The 18,221-nt window shown below is 54.5% G+C and overlaps 1 protein-coding gene across 4 annotated transcripts in view; it reads right to left on the bottom strand.

The window, feature by feature from the left end:
- Positions 1 to 5,390: 5,390 nt before the first annotated feature.
- Cemip (cell migration inducing protein, hyaluronan binding) overlaps positions 5,391 to 18,221 on the bottom strand; it is a 137,879-nt gene continuing 125,048 nt past the window's right edge. For all 4 annotated transcript variants that reach the window (XM_013512631.1, XM_013512633.1, XM_005381436.1 and 1 more), the window contains 7 exons: positions 15,732 to 15,943; positions 14,789 to 14,974; positions 12,954 to 13,158; positions 12,750 to 12,836; positions 12,034 to 12,191; positions 8,985 to 9,085; positions 5,391 to 7,901 (listed from right to left, as the gene is read on the bottom strand). In XM_013512631.1, coding sequence (XP_013368085.1) covers positions 7,774 to 7,901; positions 8,985 to 9,085; positions 12,034 to 12,191; positions 12,750 to 12,836; positions 12,954 to 13,158; positions 14,789 to 14,974; positions 15,732 to 15,943 — 1,077 coding nt within the window. In that variant the 3' untranslated portion in view covers positions 5,391 to 7,773. The remainder of the gene's footprint in view (positions 7,902 to 8,984; positions 9,086 to 12,033; positions 12,192 to 12,749; positions 12,837 to 12,953; positions 13,159 to 14,788; positions 14,975 to 15,731; positions 15,944 to 18,221) is intronic.

The raw sequence follows: 18,221 nt of genomic DNA, 5'->3' as shown, positions 1-18,221 counted from the left end.
GTTAATAGTATTAAGAAGGTGGACTTTAATCCTACTATGGTGTTGAGAGGTGAGGCCTTTGGGAAGGGATTAGATTAAAAGTGTTAGGGTAGAGTCCCCATAATTTAGTCCTGTTGGCTTTGTAAGGAGTAGAGACAAAGCTGGAAGACACAGATATAGCACACTTCTGCCGCCATGAGGTGCAGCTCAGGGTGGCCCTCGCCGGAGCCTGGGCCCTGCGTTTGACCTCCAGCCTCCTCCTCTGTGAGCTGACCACACCTGTCTGTAATGTAGGTTGCTGCAGACATTTCAGCACAGCAATGAGGAGCTGACACATCCTGCAGAAGGAGTGGAACAGATCTGGGGCAAGCAGGAAGTGAGCAGACATCCAAAGATAGCTCGTTTCTTCTCTGCAGTACATGTTTCAAACTCATTTCTTTTGCGTGTGGACTTCCAATGGCGCTTAGAAGTTCAGATTTGAATATTTTTATGTTGTCCCATCAGTGACCTCAGGGACACTTCTTGTGCCCGTTCAGAAAAGCATCTCCTTCCCCAACACAGTGTCATCCTTCAGTCAAACAACACTGTTTTTCTGTAGAAGGTGAGAAGAAAATAATTCTATTTAAAAGACACCCATAAGCTGAATCCCATGTATGTAGCTTAATTCTTTCGAGGAGGTAGCAATCCTCACACTCTTCCTCTGCAAGTGCTGTAATTGGTTGTCAGATGAGCTGATTGACATTGAGTTACAGACCAGAAAAGAGTTTTGCTTTGTTCTCAGGGCTGCCACCAGAGCGGCTCTGTTGACAGCCTGCTGCGGGCGATGAGCTGATTGGTGCAGCTTGCTGAAACCCACTGTTAAACATGCAGAGGTTTGCAGGCTGGCTGGGAGAACTGGCGCTGTGGGCAGCAACCAGGGCTCTGCGTGCCTGTGCCTTCACCTGCACAGCGCTGCTCTTGCCCTTCCTCTTGAGCCCCGTGGGAGGGCCGGCCGCCAGCCCTCTGTTTCTGTTCCTTCGTCTACCTCGTTCTCCCCCTCCACCCCTCCCATGTCTCTCTCCCTGCTCCTGACAGCTGGGGACACGGGGGTGGGGGGAGAGGTATAAGTCTTCCATGACTTGTGTGTTGTTAACTGCCCTTGAGTGTCCTCTGTCGCAGCAGGAGGCCACATGCTGGCCCTTGGCCTTGGGATGTGTTCTGGAATTCTTGGAGGATGCCCCCTTACCTACTTTGATCTGAACTCATGCATTTTTCCAGTAAAATTCTAGCAAAACCCTTGCTCCTTCAGCTCCTGACCTAGTAGGATGCCTGTAGCCGTCTACCTTGAGTCCCTTCCTGGTCCCACAGCTGTCAGGAACAGGGCCTTTTCTACCATGCTCACCTGCCACGATAATTTCCACCGTGTGCGTGGCTCTTGGGAACCTCCTATATCCTGCACAGGTGAACCATGGAGGAGATGCATTTGTCCAGAGGCTGCCCTCCATCCTCCTCCATCTGCTCATGCCCTCCCAAAGGGCAGCTAGGGGAGGGCTGTTTGAGAGCTCTCGCACTGGGCTCTGCCAGTGTGGGCTGCCCAGGGTGTTGGGGAGCCTCAGCAGGTCTCAGTTGAGAGCAAGACACCAGGCTCCTCTTCCCAAAGACTCTCATAGGCTCTCCAGAGGGGTCTCTTGGATCCTCTCCCTTGACTTAGGGGTGCACTGCTTGGGAAAACACATTTGTCCTGCTTTTCTTTTTGCGTTTCCTGCCAGGACTGTCCCCTGCGGTGATACGACTGTCCCCTGTGTCCAAGCTTCTCTTCCTTTGGTGGAAGTGGGTGGCAGAGCCCGAGCTAGCCACATCTCACCACATCCTTCTGGGACAAATGAAGCTGCTCTGCCTGAGGATGCAGGGGCAGTTGTTGTCTGCTATCCCTACACTGATACGCTGAGGTCCTTGACACAGCTTGGGCACTGTAAGGAGAGACTTCCGAGTGTAGGCTCCTGGGGGGCAGCGACTGGAAGACATAGCCCAGCTCGGTGATGTTGAGCTATGGAGATGTCAGGGTGGTGGTGGAACTCTCTGAGTTTCTTCCACTTGTAGAAACTTCAGCAGGACTTAAGCCCTGAGAGATGGCGGTCTCTGAAAGCTGGTGACATGCAATCACATAATCAGCCTGGAGGCAGCAAATGATTTTATTTTGTGTTCTTCCTCAGATCTGAGGGTCTGGTTGTCAAGAGTGTTTGTGTCCAGTTGTGACTGTAGCGTCCGCTCGTCCTCACACTGTGAGGTCCACTGCTGTGACTGAGTGGTAACTCTTCTGTTCTCTCTGGGAAGGCTGTGCTTTATTCGCTTGCCTCCACTGCGGTGGTTGGGAAAGAAGATGTCTCCTCTTACGTGGAATTAATTACCATCATTAGCTTCTGTTTTCCCTGCTAACCCTGTAATTACAAACCTGTCAACATTCGGAACAGCACCATGCATCTTCCTGCTGCGGGAAAGACAGAACCAACAGAGCTCTGTCCGTTGCCCGCTCTCTCCTCATGCCGGCTCGCTCTCATGCCCTGCTTTCTAACCCAGCCTTCCCTTCTGAATGATCAGCAGCCACCTGCATTGCTCCAGTGTTGCCCCGAGATGCCCTCTTCCAGTGTCTCCGGGACCCCAGGAGCTGCCCCCAGCTCAACTTTGGCCCCCTCCCAGCCCTTGAGCCCTTCATTCCCTGTCTTCCCTGTGGCCTGGAGGACACCCTGAAGTCGTTTCTTCAGGCAAGGCACCCAAGGGCCACTCCTACCGCACACTCGTCTGTCACAGGGTTATTTCCTTTTGCACATGTGCACACCCTGACTGACATCTGAGCCTGGGCTTTCCTAAGATGGCCCTGGTCTTCAGGAGCTCGGAGCAGGACCAGGAAGAGAGGCGGCCACGGCTGGGAGGGAGCCATGGGACACCTCTGCGGCTCCATCCTTCCTGTCACCCTGGCTAGGCAGCCCTTGGTAAATCTGCCGCCCCCCGTTTCTACTTCTGGGGCTCCTGGTGGCACTCAGAACCCACCTCTCACCTGGCTGCCAGCAGCTGCCTAGGTCTCCTGAAGACTTGGGTTGCAGCGAGTACAAGAGTCATGCGTGCCAGCTGGTCCTGGAGCTGCGACACTCATGCTGTTGGTCCAGGGGCCGCTCTGAGCGCAGCCTGTCATCCTGTCCTCTGTTCTGTTTGTGCTGCGGTGTTTTCTGGGAAGAGGGCAGGGCCAGACCAGTGACCCCACCTACCCCATCTTCTCTCCTCTCCCTCTCTCCCCCACACCAGCCCTGAGGATGGGCGGCCAGGCCCTGTGCACTTGCTTCTCCCCTCCATGTGCTACTCCTTCCCCTGCCACCGGGGGAAAATCTCCCCCACATCCTTGGCCCTTGGCTGAGGGCACTGGGTGGTGTCACAGTGAGCCTGGCCTCAGCAGAATCAGGAGGGCAGGGGCAGCAGCTCTACACCTCTGTTCTGCAAGCTGAGCACAGCACAGGTGTACAGGTTTGGGTGCAGTTCTGCTGGCCTGGGAGAACCAAATAGCCCTGCTCCGCAGATGGGGCGAGTGACGAGCTGTGGCAAGGACACAGTGCTGGGCCCCTGGGGGAACAAAAGGGGGATGAGCAGGTGGCTCCTGGAGACTTCGTGCAGGCCCACCCTCCAGAGTGACAGAGAGTAAGCCAGGGAGGGAACGGGAGACCTCTGAGGCAGGGGCTGTGGCAAGAGGGCCCTGCTGAAGGCAGGGTGCAAAGTGGAGATACAGCATTGGCCCCCAAGGGCACCCATGTGCTGGCTGCTTCCCCTAGCTATGGGAGCAGACTTGTAGCCAGATGGGCTCCGCTCCAGCTGTCTCCACTCTTAAGGCCACCCCAGCTCCCGGAGCAAACCGCACTGCCTTTCCAGTTTCACATCCTGGGCCTCCAGCTCTGGCTCCAGCTGTGCCCTTGGCAGGAAGTCTGAGCCTGGAGAGCTCTGCTCCTCCCTGCACCCTTTCGGCCTCTGGGCCTCAGGCTGGCTGGGTGGGGCACATCCCCTTGTCTGTCTCCATGGGGATGGACCCGGGTGCCCACCCAGTGCTCTCCACAGTGACTCCTCCAGCCTCTGGTAATGACTGCGGGGACAAATGTGGAAGGCCCAGTGCCCACCAACCCTGCACTCTGGTTTGTATGTGGCTTGTCGACTGGCTGGGAGTCCTGTCCTCGCAGAGCCGCCTTCCCCGCCTCCCAGCTGCCTCTGCTGTGACACCCATTCATGGGGGACATTTCTGGCTGAGAAGTCACTAAGTGGCCTTCCCCCATCATTGACTCCACGGCCCCACCTTCCTGCCTCTGCCCTGATTTATGCCAGGCATCCTGGAGCTGAGCCTGGTCACTGCCCTGCCCAACGTCCCTGCCGTCATCTCTGCTTGTGGATCTGCCCTGACCGCTCCAGGTATTGTAATTCTTCTGTGTGAACAGCTTGGCCATGCTACTGCCCAGCATTGCTGTGGGCTCCTCTCTGTGCTCAGGGCCTGGCCTGGAGCAGCACTCATGCCTTCCTCCTGGGTGTGGCCCACAGCTCCTTGTCAAGTGCCCACCACACATACGATACCATACACCTACAGCTGGTTTACCAGGTGTCTTATCACACTGACAGGCGGTGGCCACCAGTGTGGTATCAGCCCCTTCAAGTGTACTAGGGACACATGCGTGCAATGTGCACGCACACACGCACATGCTTACATACAGTAGGGACACAGGGTTGTTTTACATCCCAGGGTATAAGCCCCAGTAGCTCTCTGGAAATTGTCCGGGAGGAACTTCCTGTGATGGCGATATTTGCATCCTTGCAGTCCAGCACAGAGTGCTTGCCATGTGGCCAGTGCACACGAGAAACTGAGCTTTGCACTGTTTCCTTGATGAAACTGTAGAGGTAGCCCGTGCAGCTGGTGGCCACCCGCTGGGATGGCCCACTGTGGCCCCGCTTACCCCACTCTAGCCCTACCCTTCCCTGTCCACAGCCCTGAGCTGCACCTGTAGTGAGGGTGCCTGCACTGTCCTGGTAGTACCTGCTCACCTGCGGGACCAGGACTTGAGTGCCTGTGTTTGGCCTCTGCCAAAAATGCCTGGGACGAAGTGTCCCATGCTGGCCACTCCCAAGACCCCTCCACCCCGGGGCCTGGCTTCCCCTGTGTGTGGGAAGACGAAGCCTGCTGAGGCCTGGTCACATGGCCACACAGCAGGTTCTGAACTTGTCTGAAAGGTGTCTTCATTGCCAGTGGACCCGGCCCACCTGTGCCCCGGGCACCCTCAGAGCTTGTCATCCAAGTAGCTCGTGGGCCACAGACAAAGAAGCAGACAGACAGAGAGTGAGCACGTTGATCTTACCCTCCTTAGATACACGACTGAAAATGAGGCAAATGAAACAAGCAGACAAGACAGTGGCGTCCTTTGTAAGTTTAATAAGGTACAGCTTGATGTTCCAAACTGAAGCCAGTGTCCCTGGCTCCAGGCACACCCCTCCCAAGCAGTGCAAAGGACATCCTCAAACATGACATTTAAGATGACACTTCATTTCTCTGACAGTGACTCCTTGAAGTGCATCTACAATAAATAAATAGAAAATATATCTTTGTTCATGGTGACACCTACAAGAAGTGTTTATATACAAAACACACTGTACATCCAACTCCCGAAAAAGGACCAGCTAATTCGGCAACAGGAAAAGACACGCATTTCAGAGGATAGTTATTTTCCTTAGAGGCCTAACTCACTGTCACTTACAAACAGAAAGAACAACAAGAACAGTTTTCTAAGCAGTAAGGAAATTTGTGCCACCAATAAAGTGCCTGGTCATTGCCACTTTGTAAGCACTTTAGGAGAGAAAAATCTTCTGTACAGATCCTGTCGTCTCAAATATATGTACAACTCTGAGAAGTTTCCAATAGATATTTTTCAAAGTGAACTGACCCAAAGACATTCAGCATTCCTGGCCACCCCAAAAGTGATCGCGTCCTAAGTGGTTCACAGTGTGAGACCCTTGTGTTGGAAGAGCTGGAGAAGTCAACGGCTCTAGACAAGAAGGGAATGAGGTCGCTGTGACTCCCTGCCCACTCAGCTCCCCAGAAGGGTCCTTCTCACGCTCTGGGCTTTCAAAGCAGCTGTGTTTAAGAGGCAGGGTCCCGCTGTCACCTTCCAGCAGCTGAAAGGCCAGCTGGGTGGGCAAGACCTTTCTGGCAGTCGGCTTAGCCTGGGGAGTAGGCTTTGGGACGGGTACAGAGGGGCTGGGAAGCCCTCTCTCAAGGAAAGAGTTTGTGGCTGGGGCAGGGAGGGGACACATGCACTCAGGAGCCCCTGGGAGGCCACAGGCCACATTCCCTGGTCCAGGGACAGCAAGAGACCCAGCAGGGCCCCGAGCAGTAGATGAGAACAGTAGCTCTTTGGACTTCTGTGTTGAAGCGGCTCACTAGGACCCTGGGGGGACACAGTCTGCCAGGCCTTGCCGTGGGAGCGCAGACACAGTAGCACCAAAGGAGTGACCGCCACCACGGGGCTCCAGGCAAGGGCTACTGGGCAGTATGAGCAAAGTGACGGCAGTGCAGGGACCTCAACACCCAGAGGAGGGCAGGCGGGAAATAGCCACCTGCTGAAGATGGTTTCTTCTGCTGCCTCTCTTCCCATGGAAGGGGACCAGACCCCTTCTGGGAAGCTACTTCAGGGGCCTGGTGTCCAGCGCTGGCTGTTGAGGCAGCATGGTGTGGCAGTGACTGCTGAAAAGGGGCCTGGGTTGCCCTGTCCACGTGCTCCCCACCCCCAGGGCCTTGTCTTCCCACTGCTGACCGAAGGCTGGGGGTGAGTCGGGCCCTTGTCCCCAGGGTAGGGGCTGGGTCTTTGTCCTGCTCTGTACCTTCCAAGGGCTGGATCCACAGGCTGGGGCAGCACAGGCCCAGGGTGGCCCTCCCTCTGACCATCTCTGTCCTGTGTGGGTCAGCTAGCAGAGGCAAGGGCAACCCTGCAGTCACCCAACTGCAGCAGGTGATGGCAGGAAGACGCTCTCTACTGAGCCACCTAAGGGGCCACTAGCCCTTCTTCCCTAATAAACAGCCCTTTGCCTCCTCCCAGACCCCTGTGCCTGCCCCAGTCCTGGTGGGCACTGACCTCTCACCTCCCCAGCCTCTCCACCTGGCATCCCGCGCCTTGGCCGGCACATTCCTCACCTCTCCACCCATGGGCCCCCGCACTCTCGTCCTGTGAGTCCACTGGGAAAATTGTTTCCGGCTGCTGCTGGGTTCCAGTGCAGACTTCCAGCATCGCAGCACGGAAGAGCGTTGGCCCCAACATGCCCCTGGATTCTCCCAAGAGGCGGCCACTCCCCGGGTGGCCGACTGCACACTGCAAGCTCTGTTTTCACAGTAAGGGCTTGTCCTTGCTCATGGGAATAAAGATCTCCCAAGGGCCAGGGCTCTCATTCCTACACCCTGACACATCTGCTGGTAACCACGGGAACTGCAGGTAACCCAGTCCTTGCCACTTCCTCCCAGGGCCAGGCTTCTAGCCAAAGTGGACCTTTGCAGCCAGCACAACCCAGGCCACCTCACACCCCTGCAGAAGAGGCACGGATAGGAGAGAAGCATCGGAGAGGCCAGCACCGCCCCTACTGCAGGTAGATGAGTGCGTCGGGGCGGGTGGCAGCACCAGAGGTCTCTGACATCCTTCCCTTGGCCAGCAGGACCCATGAGTCACCGCCCTGGTTAGTTGTGCACGGTGCTGGGAGCCAAGGGTCTTGCCAGAGTCCACCGCAGTGGCACCAAGGCGGCAGCCGTCCTCACAGCTGCCTCTTCCTCACCACGGGAATGGGCACAACTTGGAAGATTTTTGCCTTGTGCTCCTCAGTCTGCAGAGTCACCCAGGTGGGCTGGAAGCTGCCTTTGTAGCCAATGAATGCCAGTTTCTCTGGAAAGCAATGATGCGTCCTGTAAGCAAAACCCTAGGAGAGAATGGCTGCAGCCCACCCTCTGCAGGGCACACTCGACACTCTGTCCCCTAGGAGGGCTCTGGGTCCCGCCGGGGTGGTGCGTGGCGCTTGACTGGGGTGCACAGGCTCCTCAAGCCTCATGGCCAGCCCTGTGGTGGTCCTTTACATTGAGACAGAGGCTGAGAATGATTCCAGGACTGTCCTGGGAAGGAGGCTTCCCTTCTCTTTGGGCTGTCCTGTGCCTGCCTTGAAGGATGGTCAGTGTCCCGACCCCTCTGGTTGCTGTCTGGCATAACCACCATGTGATGGGCTTTACGTTCCCACGTGTTTCATACTTGGTGCAGAAGCTCAGAACCCTGGCTTTGGGTTAGGAAGGTTACGATCCAAATCCGAATGTTTAGCAAATGACTAGACTGTAATTGTGTGTCTTCATTTTTAAATGGAAATAGTAGCTCCTGTTGTGTGAGTTACTAGTGAGCAGTGCCTGACCTCTCTGTTCTGGCTGCCTTGTCCGGCACAGCCAAAGCATCTGGGTTCGTCTAGGTTTGGGTTCACCATAGAGAGCTACCTGCATACGCTGTGCGGATTTTCTGGGCTTTAACTTTCTCCCTCTCTGCCTGTCTCAGAAGATAAGAGCTTTGCCAACTGTGAAGACTGTATGAATGCTAGACACAGATGTCCAGCAGCTGGGATGTCGAGGAAGACAGAGGGCCCCCTCCAGTCTGCATATGGGCACTGGGCAGGGAGGGCAGACAAAGCCACTTTCCTGATGACTCTTGTGTTAGGTAAAGGGCCACTTGTTGAGCAGATGGGTCAATGATTCTAGCAATTTTGTTTTCATGTCTGGTCACAAGTTAGAACACACTTGCTGTACTATGTGGATGGAAACTAGGTGGCATCTTGCCCATCCCTGTACCTCACCAGGTGTGTCGGAGTCCGGGGCCACATCCATGTGTAGTGACAAAGACTGTTCTGGACTCCATGAAGGGTCACTGCAGTCTTCATGCCAGAGGGTGAGATCCCCTTTGGTCTGCGGTCATGGAACCCACCGTACTTCTTACCTTTCAGCCTGAGACCCCGTTCTGCCCCCAGCTTCTCCAGCACTCGGGTCCATGGGCCTCTGGTGACGTATCTTCCCTTCGACGCCATGACAACTATGGAGCTGGAGAGAAGGGGCCAGTCAGATGACTCAGATGGGGAGAAATGGGGCCAGGTACGTGGCAGGATGCTGGCTCGTACACAGGAGTGCGAGGGCCTGGCCAGGGACTCAGGAAAGGTCAGCCTCTCCTGCAGCTGAGCCGACAGGCTCTTTCCACGCGGTGACAACATCGTGAGCACCCTCCCACACATCTGGCCACCGTTGGGGCTCTGGCCTTTTCAAGCCTGGATGTGGTCACTGCTTTCACACATCTGTGCCCATGCGAGACAGAGCATGCGCACAGAGCACAGCACCTTGGGTGCGTGCCGGTACCTTCTCCGGACACGCGTTTCTTCATGTTGACACTGTCAGTGCTGTTTAGACAGAGCCAGCAGAGCCAGGGCAGTAGAGAAAGCCCAAACAGGTGGCAGGAGGTAGAAAGGGAACAAGAAGGAGGGAAAAGCAAGGAAAGAGGAGTCTTCTGTCAAACTGTAAAACCATCCAGAGCTCTCGATGGGACTGGAGTCCTGGTGACCTGATGTGTTGGCTAACCGCACAGGCGGCCCACAGCCGACCCTCCGAACGAGGTTCTGCATTTGAAGCAGATCTCCTCACACTAGCTTTCTCCCTGAACCTGTGTTTCTTTTGGAGCATTCTTTGGTCATGGGCTTTGTGATACCCAGAGCCGCCGCCTCTTTGCTGCAGGAAGAGGGTGACCTGGTTGACATCTTCCTGAGAAAAGCACTGTTATTACCCGCTAGGCTACAAACGGGGAGCCTGAGCAAACAGTTCCAACAACCCAAGAGGCCCAGCTGAAGGGGAGCTGTGCTTAGAAGGGCAGAAGTCATGCCCAGCCTAAAGGTCCCAGCTCAGGAACCAGGCAGCTCTGCTTCCTGCAGGGGGCTGTGTGGGCCCTGAGTGGTGGGAAAACAGTCATGCTGCTCCAGACGGGGAAGTGAGCACCTCCCTCTGAGACAGAAACCAAACGGGCCAAAGCTCACTGGGGCTTTCAGCTCCTATCCCAAAGGAAGTCTGTAACCACAGACCACAGTCCAGACAAGGAAAAACTGCACAGGCTCTGGAACCCCACACTACCCCAATCTGGGTCCCACTGGGAGTGGCAAAAGGGCTGCGGGAAGGCCAGGAGGCTGTGTGTGGGGAGGACAGGGTAGGGAGCACTGTAAGAGAGCCCAGAGACGGGCTTTGAGGCCTGCAGAGGAGAACGGCTCATCACGGATGCACCCTCAGCCTTGGGTTTGGGCCTGATCCTAGGAGGACATCCGGCAAGGCTAGACCTCCCTGCTGGGCAGACTCAGAGGAAGGCCCTGGCCTTGGGACAGACAGGGAGGCGGGGCTCCTTCTACCTTCCGGATGTCACCCAGAATCACTCTGCCTATCCTGCCAAGATCTCTGCCTGGTGCCATCATCAAGGCCTGGAAGCCCCACACCAGCCGATGCCAGCGCCGAGCAGCTGCCGTCTTCATTCCCTGAGCCTGTGATGGGTGGGCAGACTGGGCTAGCAGCCCTGGAGGGAAGGGCCTGTCCTTCTCCTTCCCTGGGTTTCCCAGGAGGTCAGAGAGGGGTCAGTGGGGCCCAGTTCCTGCCTGGATACCCAGTGCTGATCCAGGAGAGGCTTGTGCCGGCTGGGGCTCCCCTAGGGGGCACATGGCTGCCGCACCCAGCTCTAGACAGCACTCCTGTACTCCTGTCCCTGTGTCTGCATCCTGTTTCATGTGAGGAAAAAGTCTTCTGACCAAGACAGGCATGAAAGCAACTGCTGGTCCCTAGGTGATAAATGTTTCTTTTCCCCAGGTGGTAAAACTCGTCCTTCTGTATCAATGTGCACATGAAAAATCTAACACCAAAGCAGCAAGGTGGCGTCAGAGAGGCGCTAAGTGCAGTAGGAAAAACCCACTCTGCAGACTCTCCCAGCACCCTGCTCGCTGGGCCCACACAGATGGCACATAGAGAAGGTGTTTGTTTTCTCCCCTGAGTGCTCACTAAGCACTCACTGTGCGCCAGGCGCCACATTATGCAGGCAGACTTCCCACCAGGGGTGGCTCCTGCGTGACCTCTGTGCCCGTCTGCCGCGCCTAGGACTAGGCTGGAAGAACAGAGAGGAGAGAGACGGGTGCGGCATCCAGGCTTCTGCGTGGATGGGGCGGCAGTTGTTTGCCCACTCCTACTGGGAGTGCTGCTTTACAGAGAACTGGGAAGATGGAAGAGCCCCCACCAGGGAGGCGACAAGCCCGTCGGACTTGAAAGGTGGTGGGGAGCTAACAAAGGTGGCGGGGGGGGGGCACAAGCAAGCCTGACACTTGAGAAGCTCAGACTAAAGATGGGGAGACAGGAAGAGGGGGGCCACAAGGACACTCTGCCCAATGTTGGTGCCCAACAGGGAAGGCTGGGCAGGACAGAGAGGAGCTGGGCAGAGCGCACAGAGGGACTGACAGGGACTGTGTCAGGGTGTGAGGGAACGAGGGAGAGTCACACATGCAGCCCAGATTTTGATCCGGCTGCTGGATTAATGATGACAACTTCATCCAAACAGGCAAAGGGCAGGAGTGCCTGGTTTGGGGTGGAGGTAAGGAAGAGTGTCCCCATAGGAGACATCCAGGTGGCACCTCTGGGCAGCCTCTGGGTGGAGTGTCTGGGCTTAAGAGACCTGGCCTAGTGGCGCTCAGGAGCCAGCAGCTGTTGGATCATGTTGAAGGGGTGGGCATAGGTAAGGTCATGGCGGAGAGTGTGTAAGGTGGGCGGAGGGCCACGTGCCTTCCACTCATACAGGCAGCCCGTCCGCCTCAGACGGACCTGTGTTCCCAACAGCCTTGCTCCAAGATGAGCATCCAAGTCTGTGGACAGACTCTCCAAGTTCCCCAGACCAGGAAGCACAAGGGCCATGACGGCACGGAAGGAGGAGTGGTGCTTAGCCATGCCCCTGGCCGGTCCCACAAACAGAGGCCGGGACTCACTTGTCAGGGATGGCCGCCACGTAGCTGAAGATCTGCCAGGGGATGCCCTGCAGGAGGGAGCTCCTGAAGGTACCCTGGCTCACCACGTGCCCCTGGCGCCCGTCAATCACCACCACCTGGATGCCGTCTTCTGAGCTGGGATACCTCCTCCCATCCACCTGCAGGGTCCAAGCAGCATAGATGTGAGTTTCTCCTTCCATGCAGACCCTGAACATAGGTTGCCTATGCAGATGCTCAAAGTGTAAATGCCTTACTTCACTCCAGCCCTCTGGAGTGCGGCGAATAGCAACCCCCCAAAAGATATGTCCATTGCATCTATGGAAGTGACCTTATTTAAATAGTGACATTGCAGATGCACTGATTAAACACATCCATCTTTACTTCATGGAAAGATCTCAGGGTGAAATCATGCAGGACTTTTAGGGTGGGCTCTAAACTGATGACATTTACCCTTACAAAGAAAGGGAGAGGGAGATGTGAGGCTCGGACACACAGGAGGGGCCGCGTGGAGACGAGGCAGAGGTGGAGCCATGGAGCGTCAGGGGTCCCTGCAGCAGCTAGGAGCACAGCCTGACCTTCACATCAAACTCCCGGTTCCAGAACTGAAAGAGGAACTGGCCTCTGGTTTAAGCCCCGGCTGTGAGAACTTGTTACACTGACAGCCGTAGGAAAGCCGCCGCCCCAGGACTTTCTCATACCCACAGGCCACTGCTCACCTGGATGTAGGCGAGGTCACTCCGCAGGTGGAAGAAGTGCTGCCGGGAGCTCTCCACCTTCACCTCCAGGAATCGGTCCTTGGACTTCTGGAAAACACACAGCCAGATGGCATCAGGACGCAGCCATGGGGCCCAGCAGCGGTGCAGAGGGGCGCCCTCAGGTCTGGGCCACCAGTGCAAGGCATGTGGGCTGTCACTACTCACCAGTTGTGGCCCACGGAGCTTGAGGGGCATGGGCACATCCACCACAGCCCGCTCGGTGAACCTGGGGTAGGCGGCGGCCGTGCAGTCACTGACACCCGCGTGCTTCGGGATCAGAGCTTTAATCTTAATCCTCTCACAGCCTTTCACAGAGCAGAAGGCAAACCTCTCCCTCTCATTCTGGGCTTTGAGCTTCAGGAACAGAAGCCTGCAGGACAAGGTTGTGATGTTCACAGAGCGCCCCCCTACCCCATCAGATGATGGCCATGTGCTCATGCCTGGGTTGGACCTATGCTGGCCAGGGCATTGTTCAAATGCAGCTGGAGAAATGAAAAGCACACACACTGAAGAAGAAGCTGATATGGATGGGCATTTTAGGCTATTCTGCCATGTGTCCGGTGAGAGCTGCCTATAACCTTGCTTCATCCTCAGGCCTGCCCAGGAGTAAGTGTCAGCCCAATTTGGGTTGGGGAAGTGGCAGGGACAGAAGGGATGAGGCTTTCCTAGCACCACACAGCTAGGAGTGGGCAAGTCGGAACTCCCATCCCTCCACTGTGCCTGGAGAGCAAAGTGCTCATCTTCCTAACTCTGGTTTTCACCAAACCATCATTCATTCTAAAAATTATATGAGAATTTATTTAAAGTAATCATTACTGTGAAGTAGTTCGGCCCTGTGTTACAAGAAGTCAAGTTATGAAGAAACCACAGTACTAACTCGGGATTCATTATTGTATCCCTAAGCTCAGAACACTCTTGGGCAGGTCCCCCACCTGTGCAGCAAAAGATGTGGTCTTGGGGTCTTGCATACTCCAACTCTGGGAGCTGAGCCTCATGGAGCCCACTTAGCCCTGGGATCTGGGCTGTGCCATGATGCATGACCCCTGCCCAGGGCTCAGCTAACCAGACCAGGACACACAGTGGACTCACAGAGGGGCTGCTTACTGGGTAGCCAATGCCCAAGAGGGGGCTCCTCTCATGGAGCTTAAATGGAAAGACCCTGTAAACTACAATGGCACCCCCTTTCTGTGCCTGCCCCTCCTGGGGTCTCCAGAAAAGGCAGTGGCTCTGAGTAAGAAGCTGTTATGGCTTGTATCTAGGTGTTCCCCAAAAGCCTGTTGTGCTCACAAGTGGGGGTTTTCAGAGGAGGCTGGATCCAGGGTGTTCGAATATGGATTAAGGGTATAATAACTAAGTTAGTCCACTGATTGGCTTAGCATAGTTCTGAGTGTGGATAATAGGAAACCTCAACCTGGGTATGGGCAGCACCACCCAAAATGTTTGTAGCTTGGATGAGATAAAAGGGAAAGGGAGGCTTGCTTTGCTGCTTTGCTGTCTTCTGCCTGCCCTGCCATGGACTGTTTCTACTCTGCGATGCTCTTCTGCCAGGCCACCGTGCCTTGAAGTCAGTTGAATATGGACTGAAACCTCTACAACTGGGTTTTGGGAGGTAATGTACCATGGAAAATTTTGTTTTGTTTTGTCTTGTGCTTGGGATGGAATCCAGAGCCTCACACATACTAGGCAAGTGTTGTATCACTGAGCTACACCCCCAGTTCTGTTGTATTTTTAACATTTTGATTTATTGCTTTCACTTTTTTCTGAAATAAGTGTATTCCCTACAATCCATATGTTTATTTAATAGTGTTTGTGTTCCCCCCGTCAGGCTTACTGGCTTTAAAAATGTCACCAGTACATGGTGCCATCAGTGTTAGGATCAAAGCACCTGGGGCAGTTTCCCACACTACTTGGCATCATTTACCGGTTGTTTTAGGGTTGTGGGAAAGGATACAGGGCAGAGTGAAGCTGAGTCCTCTTTTCAGTGGCGGGAGCCTCCTTACCCTGACTCCTCGTCCCAGTAGTAGTGGCTCCTGCCAGGATAGCTCTGTTCTAACTTCTCCATCTGCAGGGTCCTCACAAAGGTGCCTGTCTTGGATGTCTGCTTAAGCAGACGATTGTGGACATCTGAGAGGATGGAGAAGGTGGTGCCTCGTGGGTAGCAGAGCCCCACTCGGATCCAGTCACCCCTAGGACCAGAAGTAGGGTTAGTTGCTGGCAAGGATGACTGGTGAACACTTGGAGAGAGAGACCCAAGAATTCCTGCACAGGGAACTTTGAAAGAACACTTGCTCTAGGTACTGATGGAGTCACAAAGTATCCCACGAGAGAGCTAGGAGCAAGGCAGATGGGCTGACTGGGATCCAGGGCTGCACTGGGATGCTAGGCAGCAGGGAAAGGTGTCTTTCAATGGCCCTGGGGCTAAAGTGCACAGTGGGAAAGGACTCAGGTTCTCATTTTCTGCGTCCAATAAATGTCTGTTTCACGGGATGCTGTGATAAGTCAGCAATGCACACAGAAGACACTGAACAAAAACGTGAATCCCTACCCACATGGCCCCAGCCTCATCACTCTCCCTCACAGAGCCTCAGTTCCCTCTGTAAAATGACAATGACACCCATAATTGTCATCTCTCAAGCACTTGGTAATGCTACGTACTAGGGAAAACACCTGTCGCACATTCATCATCTTTTTCCATCTTCTGCTTACTCCTTAGCTGTCACACTCACCCCATCTGCAGTGGGGAGGTCAGTCAGATACAGAGTGGGGTCAGACTGTATCCTTTGAGTCTTAGCTCCTAGATGATGTAAACCCTGGGTGGCAGTACTGCGGGGAGTGGGCTAGCCTCATCACCACTGTACGGATCAGCAGGCTAGCCTCGTCACCACTCTGAGCTCAGCCAGGCAGCTGTCCCCAGCTGTGCTGATCCTGGCCATACCTACTCACTTGTTGAAGTTGATGAGCCAGATGGCGAGTTCTGCTGGAGCCACCTGGTCCCAGTGGATGGTGTAGCCCTTGTGCAGGGTGATGACAGGCTGGTACTGCTGGTAATGGGTGCTCCTGGTGAGGGCGCCCTCCAGGTATAGCGGGTGGGTGGGGAAGTCATTCTTAATGATCTTCATCCGCAAGTTACTGGTCTTGTAGGCCTGAATGTACATCTTTTAAAGCCCAAAAAGAAAACACAGGAGGCTGTTACCAGAGATTGCTGCAAGGGTGTCTGGTGAGTGTCTGGCTGCAGACGCAGTTTCAAAGACAGAACCCTTTTTAGAAGATTTGAATGGAATATAGGCCAAATAAGGGGATGCCTCTTTCTGCTGGTGGACACAGCCCAAGCCATACTGTACAATCCAGCTAAAGCTTTCTCTGCATTTTCAAACAAGTGGTCTATGAAGGAGCTACCAGAGCAAACTTGTAAGGAGTTACTTAACCATCAGAGGTGACTTTTGGAAAAAGAAGGGGCTTGTGGAAGGGACAGAGACCTTTTTCTACTGCAGATGCTGCTCGTGGTTAGCTGGCTGTGGTTCCGTCTGCATCTGTGAGTGGACCTGGTTGCTGCCTCCTCCCCTCTGGCTGTCAGAGTCTGGTCCCTGTGGCCAGTGCATGGGGGTGGCAGGACACTGGATGAGGGCTCATGTCTCTCAGAGAAAAAACTGAAAGCAAGACCATAGCCCATGAATCTGGGTATGAAAGTGCCAGCCTCGGGTTAGAGCACCATCCTATTTTATGGCACATACCGTATGTGTAAGGTGACATCCTATAGCTGAGGCTAAGAGAGACCAGCACATTGTGCCTTTGGAAGGAGAGACTATCTTCCCATGCTAGTGTAACCACGTATTTGATGGAAAGACAGTGAACACCAACACCACCCTCTCCCCTGTGGATGTCAAGGGTAAAAGGTTTATCAAGCCTTTTGTAAGCTACAAAGTGAAGGGAGGAGATAATTAATAATAATCAACCAGTAGCCAGTTATGTTAACCTGGCGAGCTCTAACAGCCCTTTTCTGCAGAAGATGAGCAGCGTATCAGACCAAAGTGGGAGGAGCTCAGGGCTCTGTGTGCGACACCTCATGTGTGCCCAGTGTAGGTGCACACAAGTGGGCTTGGTTGTCCGTCAGGTGTTCAGGGCACCACACCCATCCTTTAACTCTGCCTCGGCCTCCCAGCTTATCTGCTCAGATCACTCCTATCAGCCACTCTTTCCTGGCACATCTTGGCCCTGCCTTGTCCACACACGCAGCAGATCCCTTGCCCGGGTCCTCCCACAGGACTGCTGAGTGGGACAAGAAGATGCCCAGCTCAGGAGCCCAGTCTCGGCTGGATCCTCAGCACCTTGGTCCTTCCCTGTGCGCTGCAGCAGCTCTCTCTGCAGCACCCTTCCCGCCCTGCCCAGGCCCACCTGAACGCTCTGCACCTCCTGCTGAGAGAACCCCCTTTTCCCCTGTGCCCACCCCCTGCCAATGCAGGCTCCTCCCACCCTGTCCTCTCTGCCCCTGGCCCTTTTCCTCTGCCTGGCACCCACTCCCTCTCCCATCTCTCTTCCACAACACCCAGGCCTTCACACCACAGTGGGATAAACATACCTGCCTTACGAGACAGCGTCAACGTTAGACTGAAAATCCTGCGCTTTTGCTTTTGCAGGTCTAGGGATGGCACCCAGGGGCTCCCACAAACCAGGCAAGTGCTCTACTACTGAGCTGCAGCCCCAGCTCTTCCCCTTTTACATTTTTTTAAAATTTCAAAACAGGCTGGGCCGGGCTGGCCTGAACTTGCCATCCTCCTGTCTCAGCTTCCCGAGTAGCTGAGATTGCAGGTGCGCACACAGGATCTACGCTGACAACTGTTTGTTTTCCAGGCCTCTCTCCCTTACACCCTCGTCATTATTCAAACAACAGTGCTGGCCACAGCACAGCAATGCTGACCAACGTGGGCATGTTCCGGCCACACTGTCCCAGACAGTGGCCACACTGACCTATACAGTGGCCTCTGGAAATTAGGCCAGTGTTGCTCAGGGCCCTCATTTTAAATTTTATTCTAATCAATTTAAATTTCAAAACACAAGCAGTATGAAACATGTTTTCCAGTAAGCACCACCTGCTCATTAGGGTAGCACCACATTTCAGTTTGTTGCCGGTTAACATTCCAAATGGGCGGGCCATACATACAAAATGCATGCTGGGTTTTGAAGTCTTACAAGTGAAAAGAGATGTACAATGTCTCACTAATAATTTTATATGGATTACATGTTGGGTATATATGTTGCCAAACCATCCACAGACCACACCGAGATGACAGTATTTTGAGTACACTTAGCTAAATAAAATACCATTAAACTTGATTTTCCCATTTCTTTTTACTTTTCTAACACAGACACTAGAAAATTTAGGATCACATGTGTGGCTTGCATTATATTTTGACAGCATGGAGCTGAGGAAGCATT

This window comes from Chinchilla lanigera, unplaced genomic scaffold (assembly GCF_000276665.1).
Source record: "Chinchilla lanigera isolate Chin_1 unplaced genomic scaffold, ChiLan1.0 scaffold00015, whole genome shotgun sequence".
NCBI classification, from domain to species: Eukaryota; Metazoa; Chordata; class Mammalia; order Rodentia; family Chinchillidae; genus Chinchilla; species Chinchilla lanigera.
Note: the sequence above shows the minus strand (reverse complement) of the source record. Positions and strands in the feature narration are given on the sequence as shown.